The sequence below is a fragment of the Mixophyes fleayi genome, chromosome 3, assembly GCF_038048845.1.
Source record: "Mixophyes fleayi isolate aMixFle1 chromosome 3, aMixFle1.hap1, whole genome shotgun sequence".
NCBI classification, from domain to species: Eukaryota; Metazoa; Chordata; class Amphibia; order Anura; family Limnodynastidae; genus Mixophyes; species Mixophyes fleayi.
This window is the reverse complement of record NC_134404.1, coordinates 180,160,918-180,185,416: the sequence shown is the minus strand read 5'-3', so window position 1 is coordinate 180,185,416 and position 24,499 is coordinate 180,160,918. Positions and strand designations below refer to the sequence as shown.

Below are 24,499 nucleotides of genomic sequence, written 5' to 3'. Positions count from 1 at the left end.
GGCATATTTTAAATATAATTATTTTGCTGCTTTCATTCATACGTGAGAAGGAATATTATATCTGTTGTATTATATCAAGCCTAATAGTGAATATTTTTTTGTTATCAAGACAGACTTTAACAAACTTTTAATGTGTAAAAGACATACTTGCCAACTCTCCCGGAAAGTCCGGGAGACTCCCAAAATTCGGGTCAGGCTCCCGGACTAGTTGGCATTTCTCCCGCATCCTGGATTTCACCGAGAATCGCGTCACGCCATTTTGGAGGGCGAAAGAGGGCGGGGCGAGGCCAATTGTGTCATTTTGGCCCCGCCCGCCCGCGACGTAAATTACGGTTTCGCGCTCTCCCGCCCTCCAGTCACGCCCCCTCTCCGGGAGTTGGCAAGTATGGTTAAAGACCTAGTTATTTGTATGTGGGTGGGTGTATGTATGTCTGACGTAAACCTGGCACATATGCTACAGGTGCAGTGCTGGATCCATGAACTTTTCTAAATGTTTACGAGGTGTTAGCGAATCCTTCCTCTTAAGGGTCTGGACGCCTTGCCCTTGCATTGATAACACATTGACACAATTGGTGTTACAAATAATGCCACTTGGAATTCTGTACTGGCTTTGTTCTGTTTTATTTGTGTCTTTTAAATCTACAGTAGTGCAAAAACAATTCATTTTCACTCAAACTTGCATGTTTTACCTCTAAAATTAGAAGTCTTAAATTTGACTCTTCCAAGCCTCATCACAACAGCCTAAAATATGTTCCTCATATCCTCTCTTAAAAGGGTAATCAAAAAAACGAAACCTGTGAAGCAAAAATCTGATTATCTGTGTAATTTTTGCATACTTGTAGAAATTGACCATTTTGTATATCTTTAGTCGATGATCATTGAATGTATTTTATTTGTTGCACTACCAAGAGTAGAATACTTAAGCTTTGCCCCAGTGAAACTATTCATTTTCAAACTTTTATTATTCACTAGATATTTCACAGTTTCTTACATGGAACACAGATTTTTTTTAAATTGTTTTTGTTGATGTGGATATGTCTCAGAAATAAGTGTTATTTATTTAATTATGTACAGATACATTGTCTTTTGTGGTTAATTCACCTATACAATATTGCATGAATGACAGTTGACTATATTACTTTAACTACACATTTTTGGGGATTTCTAAATCTGGTGCAGCTCTGACCTTTTTTCATTATTACTTTTGGGTCTTACTAGACCTGGGGCTCCCCTAACTCAAGGGAAGTGATAATTCGCCTGCATAGCTGTCTGTACTGAACATTGTGCAGGCGCTGTCCAAGTGCCAGGGGGCACTTGGGATCACCTTCCTAGTGTGTGATTATACAATATGTCGGGGCATGCATTTAATGCTTTCAAGGACGTAAAATGCAAAGTGATGACAACAGAGCCGGACTGGGACTAAAAATCAGCCCTGGCATTTAAAGTACTCAGGCCTGCCTAAGTTCCAGCAGGAGCCTCCGAAAAGGGCATATCCACATTGTGTTGTGGGTGTGGCCAACATGGGGCATTGATACATACATTATAATAAAACATTAAATTATAACACCCTCCCGGCCATATCACGCCATCCTCCCAGGCATATTATGACACCCCCAGCCCACTGCTCTTATCTATGCTTCTGATGCTGCTGACATCCATCATTGTGGGAACTTCCTGTAGAGTGAGCAGGGAAGCTCTTAGTCTCACGAGATTACCAAATCTTGTGAGACTTAGAGCTCCTCGGCTTCCTCTGCAGGCTGTGTCCTAGCCAGGGACAAATGTTAGACAAATACACAGGCAATACTGTGTGCACTACTGTTCGGTACACGCAGCTCTGCCTTCACAAGCAGTACACTGTGAAGCGGGACATACCTCCCAACTGTCCTTGTAGTCTGACCAAATCTCACCAAACGAGACAGTCCCCAACATTCGGGACTTCCCCACCAGATTCAGGACAGTTGGCAGACTGTCCTCCTCTCTCCTACCTGTTCTTGTCACTTTTACCACCTGTGGCTGCCGGTGTCTTTAGTTACTGTTTGTCTAGATCCTGGAATGTTGGAGGCTCTATTTGGAAAAAAAAATGGGTACATGTAATTTAGAAAACTCCAACCAGCCTTGGTGTTTAATCAATACAACCCATGTTTTATAATTATGCCTTCCTCCAGCCCCAACATTAAAATACTAGTATTCACATTTAATATAAATAGCTGCTGCTGATGATGATAAATAAACCTATTTCCTTCTCTCCAAACAACCCCAGCAAGAAATTAAATAGCATTTACGTTTAATAAATATATCCATTTCCCGTAACCATCACTGCCATTAAGTAATTCATATTCACATTTAGTAAATAGACTTTATTTTTTTCCCAAACAGACCCACTTTCAGTTAATAGCTCCCACATCACCCCAGCATTAAATTAAAGGTCCAATCACCCCATCTTGAATTTCTAGGCCCCAATATTAAATTAAATTGACCAACATCACCCCACAAATAAAATGGCACTAATTAAATAATTAGCCCCCACCTAAACTCCACCATTAAATTAATAGCCTACCTTCCACATTATATTAACATTCTCCCCCTTCCCTCATGCCCCAATACGTGCCCCCAATTGATATTAATCCACCATAGAGCCCACAAATCATATTTTGCCATACAGTTATGCTACCAAATCATATTATGCCTCAATAGTGCCCCCAAATCTTATTATACCATACAGTAGTGTCCCCAGTTCCAATCATGCCACACAATAGTGTCCCAATTTCCTATTATGCCACCTTAGTGTCCCCAGTTCCTATTATGCCATCTTAGTGTCCCCAGTGCCTATTATGAAACCTTAGTGTCTCAAGTTCCTGTAATGCCACCTTAGTTCTGAATTATGCCACACAATACTGCCCCAATTTCATATTATGCCTCAGTAGTGCCCCAGTTTATACTATGCCACAGTAGTGTCTCTACTGAAGATAATACCCCACACGACATAAACTCATAAAGACATAAACAGACAGCCCTATTATGTACTCACCTCAGGCAGTCTTCTGTTCCACGGCAGGGCATGTGCAGCTTCATTCCATGGAGGGGAAGCAACTGTTGTCATGGAGAGAAAGGGGCGGGCACAGAAGGGAGCAACAGATCTGTATGATCTGCTTCCAAGCGCTGTATGACAGCTGGTCCCGGGGGAGGGACCAGCCTACCTGTCAATCGTCCCAGGCCAGAGTGGGGTTTCCAGTCCCTTGCGTGCCGCCTGATGTGGGAAAAAATATGCTGCCGGAAAAGTGTGCTGCTGGGGCGGGCAGCCCGCCAGAACGGCCCATTTAGCCATCGGCCCTTCTGGCATTTGCCATAAGTGCTAGATGGCCAGTCCGGCCCTGGATGAAATATTAGTAATACAAATTTATAGCTATGTTGTTTTACACTTACCACCACATATTTTCTCAGTGAGAAGTGCATTAAAATGTATTAATTCCATTTTATGTTACCCTCTTTATAATACAACCTTTGCTATAACACCAACTTTGGGCCCATATTTTAAGATAGTTTTATAGGGAGCTTGGTAATTGTTCCTGCACCAGTTCTTATGGATTTCATCTCACAAATATTGAGTTATATTGTGCTAGTAGTGATATAAGGTAAATTAAATGAAATTTGCTTTTTTTCCTTAAAGTAAAAAAAATAAAAAAAAATAATAATCTTGGAATACTTATGAAAAATTTTATTTTCCTTTAAATAAAGTATAGACATTAGCATTTATTTGACTGATTTACAATGATCTGAATGTCATGTAAATAATTTGATGTCTGCAAAGTGTTAGCTGTAATGTTTTATTTAATTGTATACACCTTTACAGCTAGTACATATGACTCGCTCAGTAAAAAACTAAGCTGTTTGTTCTGGTTTAATTTTGCTTAAATCTGTGTTTCTTTTTATTTTGTGAAGGTAATGGTTTTTGTACATGCCAGAAATTCCACTGTACGGACAGCGATGGCCTTGAGGGAGTTAGCAAAAAACAATGGCCACATTACATATTTTTTGCCAAACCAAGGATCCGATTATGGTCATGCTGAAAAGCAGGTAAGGTTTGAATATCCACCGTTACCTTGAACTTGTTAGACCTATGAAATATGTTGACAAGTTAATATATGTTGACAAGATAAAAACATGAATTTGTTAATGTAACATTTTAACTATCTCCATTTGTAGGAAGTGTGGAACAAACATGCACCATTTCTTTAGTACATTTTTAAAATAAACTGCTGGTTTGTAGAGTAGAATGTGCTTTCATTTTAGATGTTGCAATTAGCATGGGGCTTCATGCCCTACTTAGTGCCACTGGTATCTCTAGTCTGATTAAAGATTGAGTATATTTCCTTATCTCTCCTGCCAGTTTAGCCATATAAGCATGTTAATGTAAGATTACATATTTAGCAGAAAGCTTGTTAACCATTTTAACACTGTCAACATATTTTTCTGGTACGGTTTGTATACTAAATATGATGATACATCGTCTTTGGGCAATTGATTTTGTTCCCCAGCAACAGTTTTTTGGCCACTGTTTCAAATATTTTTGTTCATTAATTAAGAACCTCTTCTAGTAAAGGAACAATATTGATAAGCACATGAAGTCCAAAAAGTTAGTGGAGGCAGCCATTGTTAGTCTTAACACAATTGATCAGAATAGAGTCTAAGTAAGAAGCAGTGCCACATGAATATTCAGTTATGACATGACTTGGAGATGTCACTGGCTCCTAGAGAATTAATAGGCTGCAGTCTTTAATGTTTGATCAGCCCACAATATGGCTACTCAACTATGTGTATATAATTGGGCACTTCAAGTTTATGATTTATTCTGCTGAGCAAACATGTTTTTATCAACCTTCAAGACCCAGTTTAGGCTAAATGAAGGTATTCATAAAATTAGAACAGGTATTTTCACACTGCATGACAAGTGTTTAACAGTCGTGTTAAATTTAAACAGTTCTGTATTAGGACAGAGAATATCTCAAGTTGCTAGCAGAAACTCTACACAGCACCCAGTTGGCTGTTTGTCTGAAAGGGTGTAGTAGAATTGTGTTGGTTACAGGAAAAAAAAGTGATCATGTGTGCATATCCTCACTAATGTAAATCTATGAGTATTTATTATATACTATGTATTGTATCTATATTTTATAGCATGTCAGAAGACTAAAATAATGTCATGATTGTTATGCCCTTTGAGAATATGTTGCTGAAGCAGGTAATTGCATTCAGTGCTTGAGATGCTTCTATGCATCTGTGTCTTTAATTTAGTTATTTCCCATGGGAAACTGCAGGTTTTCACTTAGCGAGAGAACATGATCAGTACATGGAAATATATGCATAATTCTGTGACTGTTTTTCATGCAAGCTAGCAGAAAAGTAATATTTTAATTTTGGCCTTTTCAGTTGGAAAATAGTTTTAATTTTTATCCATTAGCCGTGCAATTAGTATTGAAACGATGTCACATATATTTCTGCTACATATTTATTCCTGGCAAATTAAAACCTTCCTGTTTACATCATTACACATGTCTAGTAAGTTTTGGAAAACTGACGATCATAGCTATATATCTCTTATAAAACTGTCATTTGTGTCATTAAATGGAATTTCACATTTTGAGCTAGAGAAGAGGCAAAATAAGCGTTTCAGTGTTTTCTTTCACATTAAGGGAGATTCAATTCAGTGCGATGTGTCTCTGGAACAGTCCATGGAGACACATCGTGCTGATGTTGAGGCTGAAATCACTGCTCATATTTCCTATCGCTCCATAGAGGTCTGAGGAAAAATGGGCAGAGATTCCTTACCATAATAGCTGGCAATGTGTGCAGCCGCATCGCAGTCAGTTGTCCCCCATTGAGTATGTCTTTTAAATGTCTTATATTTTATTAGCCTTACAATTGTTTGTGTTATTTAGATTATGCTTTCTTTTTGGGGAGCTTTACACCAAGACATCCACACAAGTGTGTATGGATGAAATATAACAAGACAAATTCCCAGGTGCAATCACACATGCCCACATTAGAGTATGTATAAAACATTGTATTCAATAATAAAAAAAAAAAGTACATAAATAAGTATGAAATAGTGCGGACCAATGCAAAACCTGTTACAAATGGAGTATAGCAGTAGGAGAAATACACAGAATCAAAGATCATAATCCAGTAGAAAATGGTATTCAAGGTGCATAATGTTATAATAGCAACCCTCGGCACAGTAATACTGTCCCAAATAGTCTCATTGGAAACATTGGTAAATGCAAAACAAATCTTAAATAGTGGTAGCAAATTAGTGAGGCCGGAATGCTGCACATGTGCATCTAAGCAAATTAGTGACAGTCCAGATTGCTGCACATGTGCATCTAAGAAAAGATAATGCTGTATAGAACAAAATCCTGATACCTTAAATGATTAGAAGTCTCAAACACAATACCAGCATTGGTCTTCAGTAAGTGGATAAGAGATGATGGAACACTTGATGGCAATCTTAGTTAATGAAATAAAGTAATGTGTGCCTGGATGCCCAGTCATCTTTGAGTCCCTTCTTAGGTCTGTCCGAATCGTACTCCCTGTCCAGTGGTCCTCCTCCAAAGTGCTGGCAATTCCTATTGCAGCTTTCTGAAAGTCCATTGTGTATTTTTGGATCGTTGGTTGCATACGTACAATGTGTCAGTATCTAGACTGCCATCAGAAATTGTGGGGCCCAGTACAAATGAAACAGGCAGGGCCCCCTACTGCTCCTCGACCCCATCTCCCTTGAACGGGTTAACACAGAAGTGCACTGGGTTTTGCATACTTATTTCATACTTATTTATGTACCTTTTTTTTGTTTATTGATTAAAATGTTTTTATACACCCTTTAATGTGGGCACCCCATTTCAACACCTAGTGATTTGCCTGGGAATTTCTCTTGTTATATTTCATTGATGTGGAGGTTGAAGACCCCCCTCCTGCCTACTTTTTCCCTATTGGCAGCATACTGATTATTACTAAACTTAAGGAAGCAAAGATTTTTCACCTGTAAGTGTGTATTGATGTTGCATTGCTTACAGAGAAGCCACTAAGTTAAATAAAATCATTCTTCTTTAATGATACACAATAAATTCAATAGATAAATAAACAATGGCATGATATAACTACTGGCAAAATTGCTATGCAATTATATTTTACAAACTATTTAGACAAGGATTCAATAATATATGCACATGCATATTGATAAGAGTTCCAAATTCATACTTCAGATTTACAATGATAAGACTTAAATACTGGTGCATATTATAATCTTAGGCAACACGTCAATAGTATATGCACATAAATATTCATAAAATTGCAATTTTCTAATTCAAATACTTACTAAAAACTATCTTTTATCAGTAAAGAAGAATACTTTTATTAACCAAGTTTCTTCTCTGTGAGCAATGCAACATATCTATACACACTTGTGTAGATTTTATTATGCATACTTTTGTTTGTTTTTTCATGATGCTTTTATCTAGTTCAGTGGAAGCTTAATTTTATTATATAGTATACTGTGAGGTATACTACGGTTGCTGTAATATGCATTAATTGTATAACAATAAGTCCATTAGACAAAACAAATCCCACTGTCAACTTTTCAGATAAGTGAAATATATGTGGAAATTACATTACTTGTTTAAACAGTAACTGCAAAGTGTGCTGTGGTTAGCCATTGATCTAAACAAATGGAAGTAATGATACCGTTTATGCGCTCGCTGAATATGGTTTAATTGAGAGCTTTCAATACTTCATGTCTGACGAAGATGCAAGTAGGATTGAAATTGTGTGTTTTAAATGTTTTTGTAGACTAAAATTGTAAGTTTGTGTAATATTTCACAGTTTTAATTTTATTTGAGTTTGAGATTTGTATTGTTTTGTTGGGAGTGTGCATGGGTTCTTTAGTTTTGTATATTTCTTTAATATGTTATCTTTTTTAGGACATATTAAGTCAGTGGAAACAGGTTTTTTTCACGTTAGCACTGGTCCAAGAACACATTAACACCTCCCTATTACTACTAGCTGTGTGTTATTGACATCTCTTCAATCGTTTTCTTTTGACAGTTTGGCTCCTTTTCATTTAAGGACCTCTTCCTCCTGCTCTTTGTAACAGTGCACTTTGTGTAAAAATGTATCCAGGGTACAAATTCCATTCATATTTAGGGACACATATCTTGCACTTGCATCCTGAAGAGGGGGTTTGGAGTCGTTCACGTGGGTACAGCATGCACACTCAAGTTAAGCATACTCCTTGTGACACACATAACAGCGGAAATGTGCAGACACATTCTGGGCGCATCAAACTCTAAATGAAGCCCTATGTACCTTTCTTATCAGTGCAAGGCCAATCAACATTCACAACCATTTCGATTTGTCCCTCATTTATGTGTATGTTAAACTTGCTGGAACGTGTGTATGTTACAAAGTCGTGCAGAATCCACAATGCTTTTTAAAATGTAAATCCTCTTTTTGCTCAGCAGGGACTATATCATCTAGTTTTCTATAAATAATTTAATTCAATCTTCTCCAATATGTTTAACTGACCTTTCTTACAAATTAGTAAAATTGAAAGCGAGTGTTTTTAAGTGCTGATGAATAGAACTTGTCTAGTATGGCTGTGGAAACATTGTCTTCTGCTCTGCCAGGTATTTATCATACGAAAGTATAGGAAACAATGGAAAGATTTATTAGAGAGAGCCATCCTGCTGTTTTGTGTTATAGCTTTTGCAATGTGCATTAGCTTGGACCTAAGCCAAACATCTGTTCTTAAATAAAATTCTCAATTCTTGGAGACAAATATTCTGAATGTTAATTAGTGCATATGATTTGTACATTTATAATTGAAAATAAGAAGCATGAAGCTGAAAGTTCACAAGCAAACTAAAATGTTTTGGCACCGTTGCATACCTACGTGTGCAGTTATCCAGCAGAGCAGCATGAACTTTCAAATTCATTTCATTCTAAACAAGTTGCACAGTTTATTGTTTTGTGTTGTCTTTGTTCATTAAGCATAACAATATGCAGCTTTTTTCCTCATTGTTGAATATCAACATATAGTATTTGTGCTTTTTAGTTATAGCAAAATTATGTTAAACATGTTAGTATATTGTGTAAGATTATCATTTCTATCTTGCTACCTCTCTCACTTTCTATTGTCCTGTCCTTATTTTTTTTATTTGTTTTGCTTAAACTGTGTTCTAAAAACAATACAAAGAATTTTCTTTTTTCTTGTCCCTGTGCAATCCAATGGCAAATCTTCAACTAAAAGGAGAGTGACCTTCTTTTGTACTGAGGAATATAAAATACTATATTTTAATCCGGGTGCTACGGTTTCCTCCCACACTCCAAAAACATACTAGTAGGTTAATTGGCTGCTATCAAAATTGACTCTAATCTCTCTTTGTCTGTGTGTGTGTGTGTGTATGTTAGAGAATTTAGACTGTAAGCTCCAATGGGGCAGGGGCTGATGTGAATGAGTTCTCTATACAGTGCTGCGGAATTAGTGGCGCTATATAAATAAATGATGATGATCCAAATGAAAATCTAAGGGAACAATAAAGTAACAAAACGAAAAAGGTTGATGGAAACACCTCCGCCACAGAATGAGAAAAGTATTCGTTGACTGGTACTTCCCTTAGTCGCTTAGCCAATCACAAGAATTTTTTCCACACTTGCAGCAGTGGAATTGGCTGGTGGAAATGGGAGCCCTTGGGGCTCCTTGCTTTGATTACACATAAATAGGGAGGGCTAGCACTCCCCATCAATACAGAAATGGAAGTTGTTCAATCCATTGATAGGTTCACAGCTGCAATATAAGTTGATTGAGCAACTTCCATATCTGTATTGTTGTGTTGAGAGTCATGTTTGTTATCAGTAACTGATGGAGTGTGCTGTCTTCTATTGCAATTTGGAGGCTCCTGGGGTACATCTTCATAAATTACCTCTCAATTTAAAAATGTAATGAATGCATGACCCAACATAGGGACTTTAATTGTTTAGAGTTAGGTCCACCCTATTAGCAGAAGAGCCTTGACGGGGCAGGTGGCTTATCATACATTTGCAACAGTGTATAACTGAGAATTCTGCATTTTTAGGTACAAGTAGAATAGCAGCTCTTTTACTGGTTCACAGCAGAGTTGTTGTGGAATTTTTCTCTGTAGTTTCAAATAACTTGTAGAATACAAAAACAGTGCAGAAAATGTTAATTTAGAGTAGAAAATGAGAGTTCTCATTATGTTGCGATCTAGCCATTGGTTTTGAACCTGTAATTGTTTTCAGGTTTTTACACTCATTGTATTGTCTGTATGACAGGATACTATTTAAAATAAATCCTTGTTGCTTTGCACCACACCTTGTTTTGTGCATTTAGTGATATTGTACATATGTTACTATATGTTACCTAGGCCTAGTTACCTCTTAAACTAGTGAGTGATAGCAAGTCTTTTGAATGAAACAACGATAGTAGTTGTTCTCTATTAAACGGATGCAGTTTTTTTTAAAGGTTTTGCACACTATACATTTATATGCAACATATACATACAGTAACTAAATAGTTGATATAGTGCATGCTGTTTTCAGTTGGAGCAAGTTTGCCCTGTACTGCTCACAGTACAGTTGAAATGAGTGTAGATTAATTAATTTGCCCATGGAAAACTGACTTTTTTGATTTGCATAGTATATGCATGCAGTGCTTATGAACAGTACAAAATGTTCTTTTGTTGAGTTTTTTTTTACTTACATCAATATACTGTTATTCTTTGTATGATTTGAATGGATATTATGTGTAGCCCACATGCTATTAAACTCTTACCATACCTGTGTATTATGCTGACATCTGATAAAATGTGTTTTTATATATGGTTTACAGTGTAATATATTTAATATACGTTTAACAGTACATGCAGTATCATTGAATAGTTTCTTGTTTTGATCTTTATTTAAAAACACACATACAACTGTCCACCACATGCAAAATAAGTTATTTTAATCATCTTTTGTGCTACAAATATAGAGCAACATGTTTAATATATTTGTGTAGTGAATTCAAGGGGGCATGATAAAAGCAATTATCTACAGTCTATAAGTAGTACCTCCAGGCAGTATGTTTATCCAGTATTGAGTATACAGTATGGTTAGCATGGCCATCAGGAGAGTGCAAGGGCATTGGTTTGGGCAAATCCAGTGTATAATAAGGTAGGCCTGGTCTATACATTTCCTAAACCTTAGAGCATTGGATCATTAAGATATTGCTTCACCTGTCATGTTCTAAGCAAACCCATGCAGTGACAGAGAATGTTTCCTGGTTGTCAGTATCTCAGGACTTTTTAGGCTCTTAATATACACCAGTCCTTTTGAGCTATAATATAATGCACTGCTATTATGGCAACCACAAGGGCTTTCAATTAATCCTGAATGTACACAGTTTTCACTGTTGGGGGTAAATGTATTATGGTCCGGTTTTGTCAACTCGCGGGAGTTTGGAGAGTTGACAGCTTAAATTTAAAGCGGTGCTGCCTTGTAAAGGGAAACTTCCCTTTACAAGGCAGTGCCGCTTTAAATTTAAGCTGTCAACTCGCCGAACTCCCGCGAGTTGACAAAACCGGACCATAATACATTTACCCCTTGGTGTGAATGCTCTGCACATTGTACAAATTAGAAAACTTTATACAGCAAGAATGTTTTAGATAGAAAAAAACATATTTGACCCTACAGTGTCTGAGCGGGACATAAAGGACCCAACGGGAAAATAATAGTTATGGCTCATGGCATAGTATGTGCCGCTAAGTGGCACACCCCAGGGGCAAACGCAGGATTTGTAGAGGGGGGTTTCCACACCATGCCGCCAGTGGGCGTGACCAGCATGCATGGGGGCTTGGCTATAATTTTAGACAGTGCTTGCCTGCTCTCCAACTTTTCCTATCCCCATAATATACATGGGCAAAGCTGTGTGCACTACTGTTAGTTGCACGCAGCTCTCCCTTTTCAAGCAGAACTGTTTGAAGCGGGAGCAGGGTTCAGCCACATCATTTATACAGTGCCCCAGGCTTGGATGGGGGTTTCCATGCACTAGGAAACCCCCCCTCGGTTTGCCTATGCACCGCTAAATAGGGTGTGGTAAGCCAGTGTAGGAGTGCGTGACCAACCCACGCAGTGCAAGACCAGACCTTAACAGCCAACTGCTCTCAGGACATGCCTCCCAACATTTGGTTAGGTGGCCTCGGGTTGGGGGGCGGGGCTTTTGAAGCGCTAGACTGCCCATTCTCTCCTTGCCTCCCATCCAGAACTTTCATTGCCGCATGTCGGAACAGTGACCCTAAATTGGGACAGTTGGGAAGTATGTCTTATAGAGTGGTGTTACACATATTTTACAGGCAGCCTTACATAAAGTTTAAACAACTTGATTTATTTTCCCCACTGATTTAAATAAATGTAATATAGAATTATTGTGGACTGTAGATACAGGACATGTTTCTACTATAGTAATTCTATATTATATATAGAATCAGTAAAAAAATGTAATCTAATTTTGATAGCCTTTGAGACCCAGCATGTCATAATCTCTACTGGCATGCTGGAATATGTATTTCCACTCCTGTTTCCACCATGCACCCACAGCCTACAGTGACTCTTTTTACAACTGGCTATTGGGATAGGAGCATTTTATTAATTTATTGGGTCTGTGTGCAGGAGTAGTGCTTGAGCCCCCTCATTTGTGACATGGTGAAATTTTTGAGGGCTTTTGTGCCCACTCCAGTTATATTGTTAGGTGCATTTTGTCCAGTTTTATAAAGCAAAACAAGCTCTTTTGTTGTTCTGTTTGAGAAATAAGATAGGTACAACTCTCAGCAGCCAATAAAAATATGAATTTTCTAAACACCCCTCTTACCTAAGGCTGCTACATTGACAGTTGCAAAAATCTGCTGATTTGTCTGTTGGTTTGTTGTGAAAACCTGCCCTTAGTAAACCTTAGTAATCTTATGCCCTTGAATTCGCAACCTTTTCATTGCTAAGACCAGAATTTCAGTGCGTAGGCTGTGGAGGCTCGTGTATAAATTTACAATTAGAAGGATTGAAGCATAGTTGGTTACACATGTATAGTAACATCTAAAGTGATCGTTTTACACTGACTGAGAATTTGTTACATTTCATAGGTATGATGTTTTTCTACATTTTCGTTTTGGTTTTTTTAATAGTCACATTTGTTTACTAAACTACTTTGAAGTAGATGTGTTTGATTACAGGCACTCAGAAGTTAATATATGTTTGAGGCTGACATTTTTAGCAAAAGTTAAAAAACTGTTTCATGGTAACATATTTTATATGAGGATGTGTAAATGGCCTATTTTAATTCATGACTTAATAAAATCCAGAAAGTGGGCCACTCTCATGGTAAATTCAGTGAACATCTCTCTCTGCTTCATGGCTAAAATATTGATACCTATCTATCCACTTGACTGAACACTCTGCTGTTATTCCTCAGAGTCAACCATGTTCAAACTCTGTTTATACAATTTAACACTTGTTATTTATTTTATGGTGGAAGATGTTTATCTTGTTTCATATAAATAAGTAGACCAATGCAGAAATTGGGTACGGACTTGTATCTTTTTATTGCCATGTTATTATTTTTGCTAAACAAATATAAAATGGAAAGTACCATTTTGCACAATATATAATAAATAATTGAGGGGAAGGGAATACACAGTAATTGATTGGGGATTGCAGAGAAGTAAAATATAGAACATAGTAAGAAAATATTATTTCTGGTCTCACAGACTCTCCCACAGGACCCCTTCCTGTCATTACAAAATGCTCTGCAACTAAATTCTCCACTTAGTGTATGATTGCAGTTATCCACACTTGCCAACTTTATATGAATTACAAGAGTGGAAAACTGCAGTATTTTGGCCCCGCCCCATAACAAAACGCGGTGGCGGGGCCCAAAAGGACACAATTTGTTTTAAATTGCATCATCGGAATTTAGAAGACTCTGGTATATTCTGGGAGAGTGGGGTCACAGTAGCCCGAGTTAAATAATTTAATTGATGTTTTAAAACAATCGTTATCATCAATCAATAAATTCAAATGAATGTTAATAGTAAACAAAGTGGGAAGTTTGGGAGCAAAGCATATCCTACAATGTGGCAGGGTCCTTTGTTGGCTGGATTCGGCACAGTAATAGGTTAAGTGGGGTTGTTATTCTGACATAAACCTGCATGGTGCAGCCACAGTCCAGTTGAGTGGTTTTAACCTGCCCACTTTATAAGTTTTCCAAATATCTGTGAATGGGTAGTAGACAACATAATTACTGTGGAAACCAGGGGCGGATTGGGAACTTAATTCGGCCCTGGAAAAAATTCTGAACATGGCCTCGAGTAGGCGAGACCAAATAAATTGTAGTTAGGGTCAATAGCAGGCAGAGTTAGCACATCATTAGCTCTAGCCACATCGGTTTTAGGCAAGGCAAGTAAGCAAAGCATTGCATTGGTAGGTGGAGGCATTTCTATAGCTGCCACACAATACCAAGAGCATTCCTATGACCGCAGTACAATACCTAGAGCATTCCTATGACTGCAGTACAATGCCAAGAGCATTCCTATTACCGGAGTACAATACCAAGAGCATTCCTATGACCGCCATACTGAGATACCATCCTAGTGACCCTATATAATACCAAGAGCATTCCTATGACCACCATACTGAGATACCATCCTAGTGACCCTATATAATACAAAGAGCATTTTTGTGACTGCCTCACAATACCACCCCTTCCATCATGATTTAACACCTCTTCAAAATCGGTAACTCCAGCCTAATCATAAAACCTCTTTCATCATCAGCCCCACAGTCAATTCATAAACCCAAACCACCCCAGCATTAAATGAAAGGTCCCACCACCTAACCTTAAATTAATATGCCCAACTATTAAAGTAAAAACCCACATCTTTAAATTAAACACCATCACCCCACAAATAAAATAACATCCATTAAATAATTAGCCCCTACCTAAACTTCACCATTAAATAGCCTACCTCCCACCCACATACTAAGACACCCCCTCCCTACCCACATCACACATTATATTAACACCCCCATCCCCTTCACACATTATACAAGCATACCACCACCCCCACCCCCCTTTCCTCAGAAATCATTCTGGCAGCATACCATCCCCTCCCTTGCACATCATTATGGCAGCATACCCCCCCCCCTTTTCCCTCACACATCATTATGCCACTATACTATCCCCCCACCCCTCTTCCCTCATTATGACAGCATACTATCCCCCACCCCCTACATCATTATAAACATTTACTTATATAGCGTCAGCAGATTCCGCAGCTATTTACAATTTATTCCAATGCTGAAAATATTAACCAGGCATGGCTATAGCATGAACAGTAATTTACTTAAATGTTGTATTTTGAGCTAAGCTGCTGCCATTTGTCATTTTAATAGTAATTTAGGTTTAGGGAAAATTGAGTCCTTTTGACCATATTGGTATTCAGATCTGTACCAGTCTATTACTATAGTCCAAGAAAACGTTAACCACAAAACATCTGAAGGAGAGTATTTGAGTTGCACAACAGTAAATGCCATGAAGTGATCCTTTTCCTCTTCGCTAAAGTATATTGTTGTCCAGGGCAACAACTTAAAAATCACTTTTAAATGATCTCTGTACAAGTTGCCTGAAGTCCATGTTTGTGGCTGTAGGACCATTACTGGTCACTTTTGTAGCTATATCTCTCACACCCCCGTTCCCTCTCCCCTCTCACTTACCTGTCACTGCAGCGCTGTTGGAGACTTCTGTCGTAACATGCTCACATGAAACGGCACCTGTTCACGTTCCATGTGACATACTGCAGTACGGGGACTGGAGGCAGCCACAATAGGGGGTGGAGGGACAGATCAAGAGAACCGTGGCCCCATTAAGGAAGGTAGCTGGTCCCGGAGGAGGGACCAGCCAAATAATACTACACTGCCAGCCTCCCCACTGGCACCCGGAGGCGGCGGTCTCGATTCATTTTTCTTTTTAAACATTATTTAGGAGGCCATGGACCGGTCGAAGTTTGACTACACAGATTTTTTTTTATAAATTCTCCAGCTCCCCAAGTAAGACTTCAGGCGGCCTACTGGGACGTTCTGTGGCCAATCCGCCTCTGGTGGAAGCTATCAGGCACTTAAGGGGGAAGCATTATGGTTTTCACATAATTCAAACCAAGAGACCCTTTCACTAGGTACTCTATCACATTTGTATTCCTTTATTACATTGTTCCTTGTCTGACATTTTTTTACAAAAAAATAAAACATAGCTTTCACATTGACACTCTTCACAGGGGAGAGTATGTAGTGTAGACCATTCTCTCCTGAGCCAGCTCATCTAATAACTCACAGCAGAGTGGCTGTGAGGTGTTGAGGAAGTGTCCAAGAGAGAACACCTCATAGCATTCTTTTACATGTTTTTATAGATTGTAAGCTTGCGTGCATGGCCTTATCACCTATTTGTTTGTTTATAGTTTACTGTGTTTGTTCCCAATTGCAAAGTGCTACGGAATATGTTGGCGCTATATAAATAAATGATGATGATCGTTAAAGCATGGAGGCAATATAAAAAATGGTCTGTTTCTTATATATACTTTATAAATTATATAATGACAATGAAGGTTAAATAAAACCACCCCTTAGACTTGTCTCTCAGTTTGGTAAATAAATAACTGCTGTCTTTTTTTTATTGGTTTTTACTAACGGCACAACGGTAATAACCTCCAGTCTACTTATGGAGTTATACAGCCTCCCTCTCTGATTCTGTTTTTGATGATCTGTAGCAGGTTTGAAATAGAACATACCTACCGACCTTTCATTTTTGCACTCAGGTCAGGTGACAGGTGTGGGAGGGTGCATGATGATGTGATCTTGCTACTGTAACTATTGTGGAGCTTAATAACAAGAATGGTATTATTTAAACCCCGTCTCCACACTGGATCTGGCTGGGTGCCTGATTTTCTGGGTCTGGGAGGTCTCCCTGAAATTCAGGATTGTCCCTGACATTTCAGGAGAGTAGACAAGTATGAAATAGATAGGTGTGTTTAATACTGTTGAGTGCAGCATATGATTGTGAGGCGACCACAGCTAATGGGAGCCAGATTAAGACAAGATACTGGTGTTTTTGTGTCCCCTCCTCTGATCCATCCCTGAAAAAATACCTTCCCCTTGTCTTTCTATCATACTACTCTATTGACTTACCCTTACGCCCCCCCAACACTATCCCCTCTCTCCTTGTATTTAACAATATGACAGATATAGGGGCCAATTCAATTCGGATGCGTTATTCCTAGAATAATTTGGCCTGCGCACTACTACCGTTACAGCCATCGGTGTGCGAACAAAACTCAGCGTTAAAATTACCGTACTAACTGTAATTATATTAGCACCGTGTTATACCTAGAATAATGTGGCCAAATTGAATCGGCACAATATACTTGATATTGCTTTTATTTCAACACAATGAAACTGAACAAACCAGCATGAATAAAAGTGAAGACAATCAAGTGTAAATATACATACATTATGTATCTTTAGTAGAGATGCTCGAGCTCGGTTCTCTGAGAATCAATCCCACCCAAAGTTCACCGATCTGATTACAGAGTGAAAACGAGGTAAAACATCATTGTTGCGTGGTCGGATCTCGCGAGTTTTGGATTCTGTAAATACCGTCCTCCACAGAGTTCCGGTGACATTTCACAGAGAGACTCAGAAGGGGTAGCACAGTTCTTGGCAGTCTCTAGTGCAGTTGGGCAGCTTCATATCTAAAGCAGAGAGAGGAGAGGTGGCAGTTTTCTTAAGTCTCCAGTGACATTCCACTGAGTTATAGCTCACACAGAAACAGGAGAGTTCCCAGTCTTGTTGCCAGTCTACGTGCCATTGCTCGATTGCTAATTATCATTGCTGAAATAGAAATAATAGGGCTTGCAGTGCTCTTCAAAATCTGCAGTCACATTGTACTGTGTTATTATAGCTTACACAGAAACGGGAAAGGTCCAAGTGTTGTTGCCAGTCTACGTGCCATTGCTCCATTTCTAATTGGCATTGCTGAAATAGAAATAATAGGGCTTGCAGTGCTCTTCAAAATCTGCAGTCATATTGTGCTGTGTTATTATAGCTCACACAGAAACAGGAAAGGTCCAAGTGTTGTTGCCAGTCTACGTGCCATTGCTAATTGGCATTGCTGAAATAGAAATAATAGGCCTGGCAGTGCTTTTAGAAGTCTCCATTTACATTCGTCTGTGCCATAGCTCACCTAGAAATAGGAGAGGTGTCAGTGTTTAGTGCTGAAACAGTAATCAAATAATAGGGCTGGCAGTGTTCTTAAAATTCTCCACATTCTACTGTGCCATAGCTCATACAGAAACAGGAGAGATGTCAGTGTCCTTGTCACTCTTCAGTCTCCAGTAACATTGTTCTTATCACTCTCAAGTCTTCAGTAACATTGTTCTTATCACTCTCCAGTCTCAGTGCCGTTGGTCACACAGAAACAGGGGTAGCAGTGTTCTTGTCACTCTCCAGTCTTCTATCACGTTGTTCTTGTCACTCCCCAGTTTCAGTCATGATGATACTAATCCCTCTACGTCATGTGCTAAAACCTATGTTCAAGTGCATTGTGGTTTTAAATCAGGGAAACAAAAATGTAAAAATAAAGCTTTGTACATTTTTAAAGAAATAAACACCTCTCTAATAAAGGTGAAAGTTTACTGTAGAAAAACATAACATTGCCAACATGCCATTCTACCCAAAATATTAACAAGCATACCAGCATCTGCTTGCTCCATTCTCTCAGCTAGATCCCAGAACCTGCAATCTACACTGTCATCATCCTCACCCTCATCAGTGTGTATGTAATTCTCACACAATACTAATTCATCCCCGCTGTCGTTAATGGCCTTCCCCGTGGAATTTGTATTTCATTTTATGACCGAGCTGTCATGATTTTTGGGCAATTCTTTTACACCAGACCAAATGTCAAAATGTTGTGCTGACTCATCTACATCAGCACTTGGTGTCTTAGGGAAGCTAAGTCTTTTCCTAGCAGCAGTTGCCAAAGAAACTGACGGAGGATGAGTCGTCATGTCATGTACCACTTGAGCTGTCAGCTTGCTGACCAGGAGCTCATTGCATCTCTTGAAATCTGGTTCAGCTGGACAACAGTTGTGTAGCCATTTGTAGCATTTGTAAAGCCACACTGACAACACCTTCCTCATTAATATCCTCACTAGTGATCGGAGTTAGTCCTGCTTCCAAGTTGCTAAGGCTTGATGACTTCTCTCCTATCCAGAATTCCTCTGAAGAATTATTGTGTGTTAGTCCCGCTGCTGCTGCTGGTAGATCTTCATCCCAGAAGTAGACCAACAACAAGCAGTCCATCATCAGCTAGGTCCCTTCTCTCAGCTAGGTCCCTTCTCTCAGCTAGATCCCGATGCCTTCAATCTACACCCACAACACCGTCCTCATCAATATCCTCAGTAGCGTTCAGAGTATGCCTTGCATCCAAGATGCCAAGGCTAGATGACTCCTCCACTATCCTGGATTCCTCAGAAGAATACTTGAGCGTTAGTCCCACTGCTGCTGCTGCTGGTAGTGGGGTTGAATCTTCATCCCAGAAGCAGACCAAGAAGACTACTACTAGTAGTTTATAACAATTGACTGTTAAACAATCCTTTGCAAGAGGAAGCAAGTATGATAGCTGTCACCCAGTTGTAAAGCGGATCACAGACACCATGGCGACTATGCTAGTTTTAGATCTGTGTCCAATATCCACTATTAATGCAGCTGATTTTAGCGAGTTAATTGAGGTCCTGTGTCCCTGTTACCAAATTCCATCACAACACTATTTTACTAGCAAAGCAATTCCTCACCTCTTCCAAAATGTTCCATAAAACGTAATTATTAGGCTACAAAATGCCATTCTACCCACTGTACACTTAACCACATATATGTGGACAAGCGGAACTTGGCAAACTAAATATTATATGACGATGACAGCCCACTGGGTTGATGATTCGCCTTCACCAGCAGGAACAACAGCAGCATGTACCCAACAATGCCAGATTATTCCAAGGCAGCCTACTCTGTGTATCAACGACTTCACTAAGAGGCATACCGATGACAACCTGTTTGAAAAGCTAAGGGATGTCATTGCAACATGGCTTTTCCCGTTTGGACTCTCTTGAGAATATATAATTTATGATAACACCGCCAATATTGTGAGAGCATTACAGCTGGGTCAAATCCATCACATTCCCTGTTTTGTTCACACACTCTACTTGGTGATAAAGAGCTTTATGAAAAATAACAGGATTTGCCGTCTGTGGCCCAAAACATTTTGGGACATTTTCGCCATTCTGCAACAACATGTAGGTAATTGCAGCAGCTGCAACAACAATTTATTTTGTTCTGTCTCCAACTGAAGCAAGAGGTGGAATTCCACACTTTATATGCTTGCGAGGATGGAGGAACAGCAAAAAGCCATCCACGCTTACCCCACAAGCGTGGAAGGAGGAGATGAAACAAAGAAATTACGCTAAGTATGTCGGACTTGTAGATGAAGTACTTCAATCGCTCCGCCAGGATCGAAGAGTTATGGCCAGGCGACACACCCATTTGTTTTCTCAGGTCTCTTAGCTGTTCTTTAAACTGAACATATTTATCATCCTACCTCAGGGCCTCTTCTGTATTATTCTTCTGAACCACAGTGTATCTCTTGTGTACAAGCTCTCCGTGAACATCTCTAATCTTTATGTATCATACGTGTGCTTTTTAGAATTATAGAAAATACATTGCACACAATTATATCACAAAAAATGAGGTTCTATAAAAATGTCCACCACATTAACGATAATAAGAAATTTATCAGACTGTTAGAAAACACATAAAAAAGCATTCAAAGACAGGGCAGCATTGTGGCTAAGTAGTTAGCACTTCTGCCTTACAACACTGGGGTCATGAGTTCAATTCCCAACCATGACATTATCTGTGATGAGTTTGTATGTTATCCCTGTGTTTGCTTGGGTTTCCTCTGGGTGCTCTGGTTTCCTCCCACACTCCAAAAACATACTGTTAGGTTAATTGGCTGCTAACAGATTGACCCTAGTCTGACACCGATTGGTCAGGGACTGATGTGAGTGAGTTCTCTGTACAGCGCTGCGGAAATAGTGGCGCTATATAAATAAGTGGTGACGATGATGATATTACACAACCAATACACACTGGTCACACTTATATCACACATCTGATCAATATACACAGGTCAAACTGATATCACAAACCTGATACTGACTGTTCACAATGCACAGGCCCATTCACACTGATGTCACACACTGTCTGATGGTCACCATTACTGTGACCGTTTCTTGAGGTCACCCAGCTGTCCGTCCCTATAAGTGGCCATGGCATGCGCATAGTTTTGAAATCATATATAAATTTGATTTCCCCTTCTATAATAGCTAGATAATGACCAAATTAAATAGTATGCCTTCCTTTCAAACAACTATTTAAGTATTACAAACCCTGCACATTTGAGTTGCAATTAAAAATAAAACCCTGCAGTGGTCTTAGAAAAGCCTGCATAGCTGGACCATAAGTCTTCTCTTTAGCTCTTAAGCCCATTATTGCCAGACATTTGAATATATTTTTAGGGCCTTAAGTCACCCCTCTAGCTCTTTCCCTTCCACCAAGTTCATGCATATTACGATGCTACTTGTAAATAGACAACTATTTACAACCAGATGACCTACAGTTATTGTGGATATATAAACTAGTCATGCTGGTTACAAAACAAATGGAGGCCATTGGGTTGCATATTACTGATCTGATGTGGGGTGTAACCTATTTCACGGCCTAGGTCACTTAGTGGGTGATCAGGCCCTGGAACCTATCAAATACTATTTTCTGTCAGTAGTAGCCCCGTCTTTTCAACTTCCCTAGCAATGGACGTCAAAAACAGTGTTGGCAAGTAGAGGTGTACAATCTGTTTATAAACATTTGTAGGTTATCATAACCTGCCACAGAATATCCAGATAACAAAAATTGTCAGAAGACATCCAATGGTATTGTTGTTCTGTTAAATTAGCCACACAATACAACGGTTTCCCCATGTACAATTTACTGTTCATTCAGAGAATCATCCTGCAGACCTGGAATCAGTGGGGTACAGGCACACTCTCTTAACATGACAAAGCATATAATACATATTGTGATAGGATGGACCACCTATGCCACCCTGTCTGTTGTTGCTGGAAACCGACTGGGCTTATTTTGCCACCGTTCCCTTTTGTTATCCCAAATGCGCCCTCTCACCGCAACAGGAGGGGCTTACAAATGCTGCCACCACTGAACTTGTTTACCGGCATCCAGAACCACGTTAATTATGGTTAACTGTCACTGCTAGTGTACTCCTGTGCTGGTACTCCTGGGTAGCGGGATGGATCCCCCCTGGCCTATCACACTGGCCAGAGCTGCTGGGTAGCGGGCAGAACGGTGGTGCTGGGAAGCTGGGTCCAAACTTCAGACAGCCAGAAACGGATTAGATTTTCAGTATAATCTGTAGGTCACAGGATTTACAGCATGAAGACGTTTTCAAGCAGGTCTTTGAAGCAAATAATGTTTATTTGCAGTCACACTGATTGAAGGTACCAGTAATCAGGTCAGATGGAACAAGAAGAACAATTTTCAATACAAGACAGTACTTTTTATACAGATTTGGAAACAGCCTCAAAGAGTAAGCTAGCCCTTGAAGGTCCGAGCTATTTTAAGAATCAGAATGCAATTTGTTTACTAAAACATGGATTTACATGCATACAAAGCTGACAATATTTACACTTATATGTGATGTCCTAAAACTTGCTGTGATTTCCTGCATCGTTTTGGACGCAGGAAATCTAGTAGCACGTCTCATTAAACCTTCCTGTGCCTTCAGGTGCTAGACCCTCACACATCAAAAGGTTTAAATAACATGAGATTAGCATGAGTCCTTTCTTCAGACAGCTGCAGAATACACATTCCCAAAGAAAGTCACAAAACCCCAAGCAAGTCATTTCCCCAGATCATGATACACAAAAGACTTCCTCCACAAAGGCTTATTGTATCAGATATATAACTCAGAATTCATGCATTTCCTCTAGCATGGTTAAAACAAATGAGTTTCTTCCCTGGTCTCAGAAATAAAGGTTTCCTTTGCCAAAATATATACAATATCAAAAATAAGTGCATTTGCAATTATATAAATAAGAGCCCTGCACTATTTCCTTTAAAGAAATGTATACCATACATTACTTATAAGTGATCCAGTCACACATATATATTAAATTCATACAAAAGCAAATAGATTTTTTGTATGTATATGTATGGGGGCTATTAACCGGCATGCTTGAGATTTTGGGTTTTCTGGATAAGGGGATTCTCTGTAATTTAGTGCACCTTGCACAATATCTGCAAAAACTTAAAAATGACCCCCTGTCAATGCACACACATTACCTTGGCATTGCTCTGCTAACTAAATTGTTGATCATGTCTATGAAAAACATTACTGTACATGAGGAATAATTTACTGGTTTTTGTTTGGTTTTGAAAACATTTTTTGTTAATGAATTTTCAGACAAGAGAACCTGTGCCTTTATATAATAGATACCGGTATTATGTACCCGTGTATATTGGTAGTTTTTGGCTGCAAATGTCTTCAACTAGTTAAACCTACTCTATTCTTTGTGCAGCCTTTTCCACTCACCATTTCTTATGTTTCTCTTCTGTTACCTTTTCTTCTACATGTTCCTTCTTTCATGCTTTCTCATCTATAACCACTTTTTCTGCCCATTGTGTCAATATGGCTTCTATTTCTCCTTCTTTTTTTCTTATACTTTTATTTTCAATTCAATCATCCCGTCTTTTATGCACTGAATGTTCTTATTTGTCCTTTAATGTTTTTTTTCTTTTTCGTTCTGCTGCTTTCTCACCCCACACCAATTTACTTGCTATCTGATCTCTAAGACCTATGTTCAGCTTCTAACAGTTTAATAGTCAACAGCACTGCACCCTGTGTGAGTGGGAAGCAATGCAGCTCATAGTTACTGCTGGAAAAATTGCTTAGCAGCAGAAACAAATGATAACGTTACTCTAATATTAGATATCTGTCCTTCAAAACTTGGAATGTCTGGTTAGCCGCTAGCAAATATGCTTCACTGTTATGTTCATTGTCGCGCTGCAGGACTAAAATCTGAGCTCCTCGACATGCAAACGTGTAATGGGATAGGGCAAAATGACCGGAGAACAAATTGTCTTGTAAATTGCAATAATGTATGGTATTTTGCAATTAAATCAAAGGCTATAGGTTATAGACTTCAGAAATGGATTGGTCACTGTAAAAAAATTTGAAGAGAAAAGCGTGTTGTAATTGTTGTTCTAGTCTTTAACAATGCAGAAT

General features: G+C 38.9%; 1 protein-coding gene across 1 annotated transcript in view; it reads left to right on the top strand.

Moving 5' to 3' along the window:
• Positions 1-24,499, top strand: part of ASCC3 (activating signal cointegrator 1 complex subunit 3) — a 605,262-nt gene that overhangs the window by 299,176 nt on the left and 281,587 nt on the right. Inside the window, exon 14 of the mRNA XM_075202837.1 lies at positions 3,940-4,074. Coding sequence (XP_075058938.1) covers positions 3,940-4,074 — 135 coding nt within the window. The remainder of the gene's footprint in view (positions 1-3,939; positions 4,075-24,499) is intronic.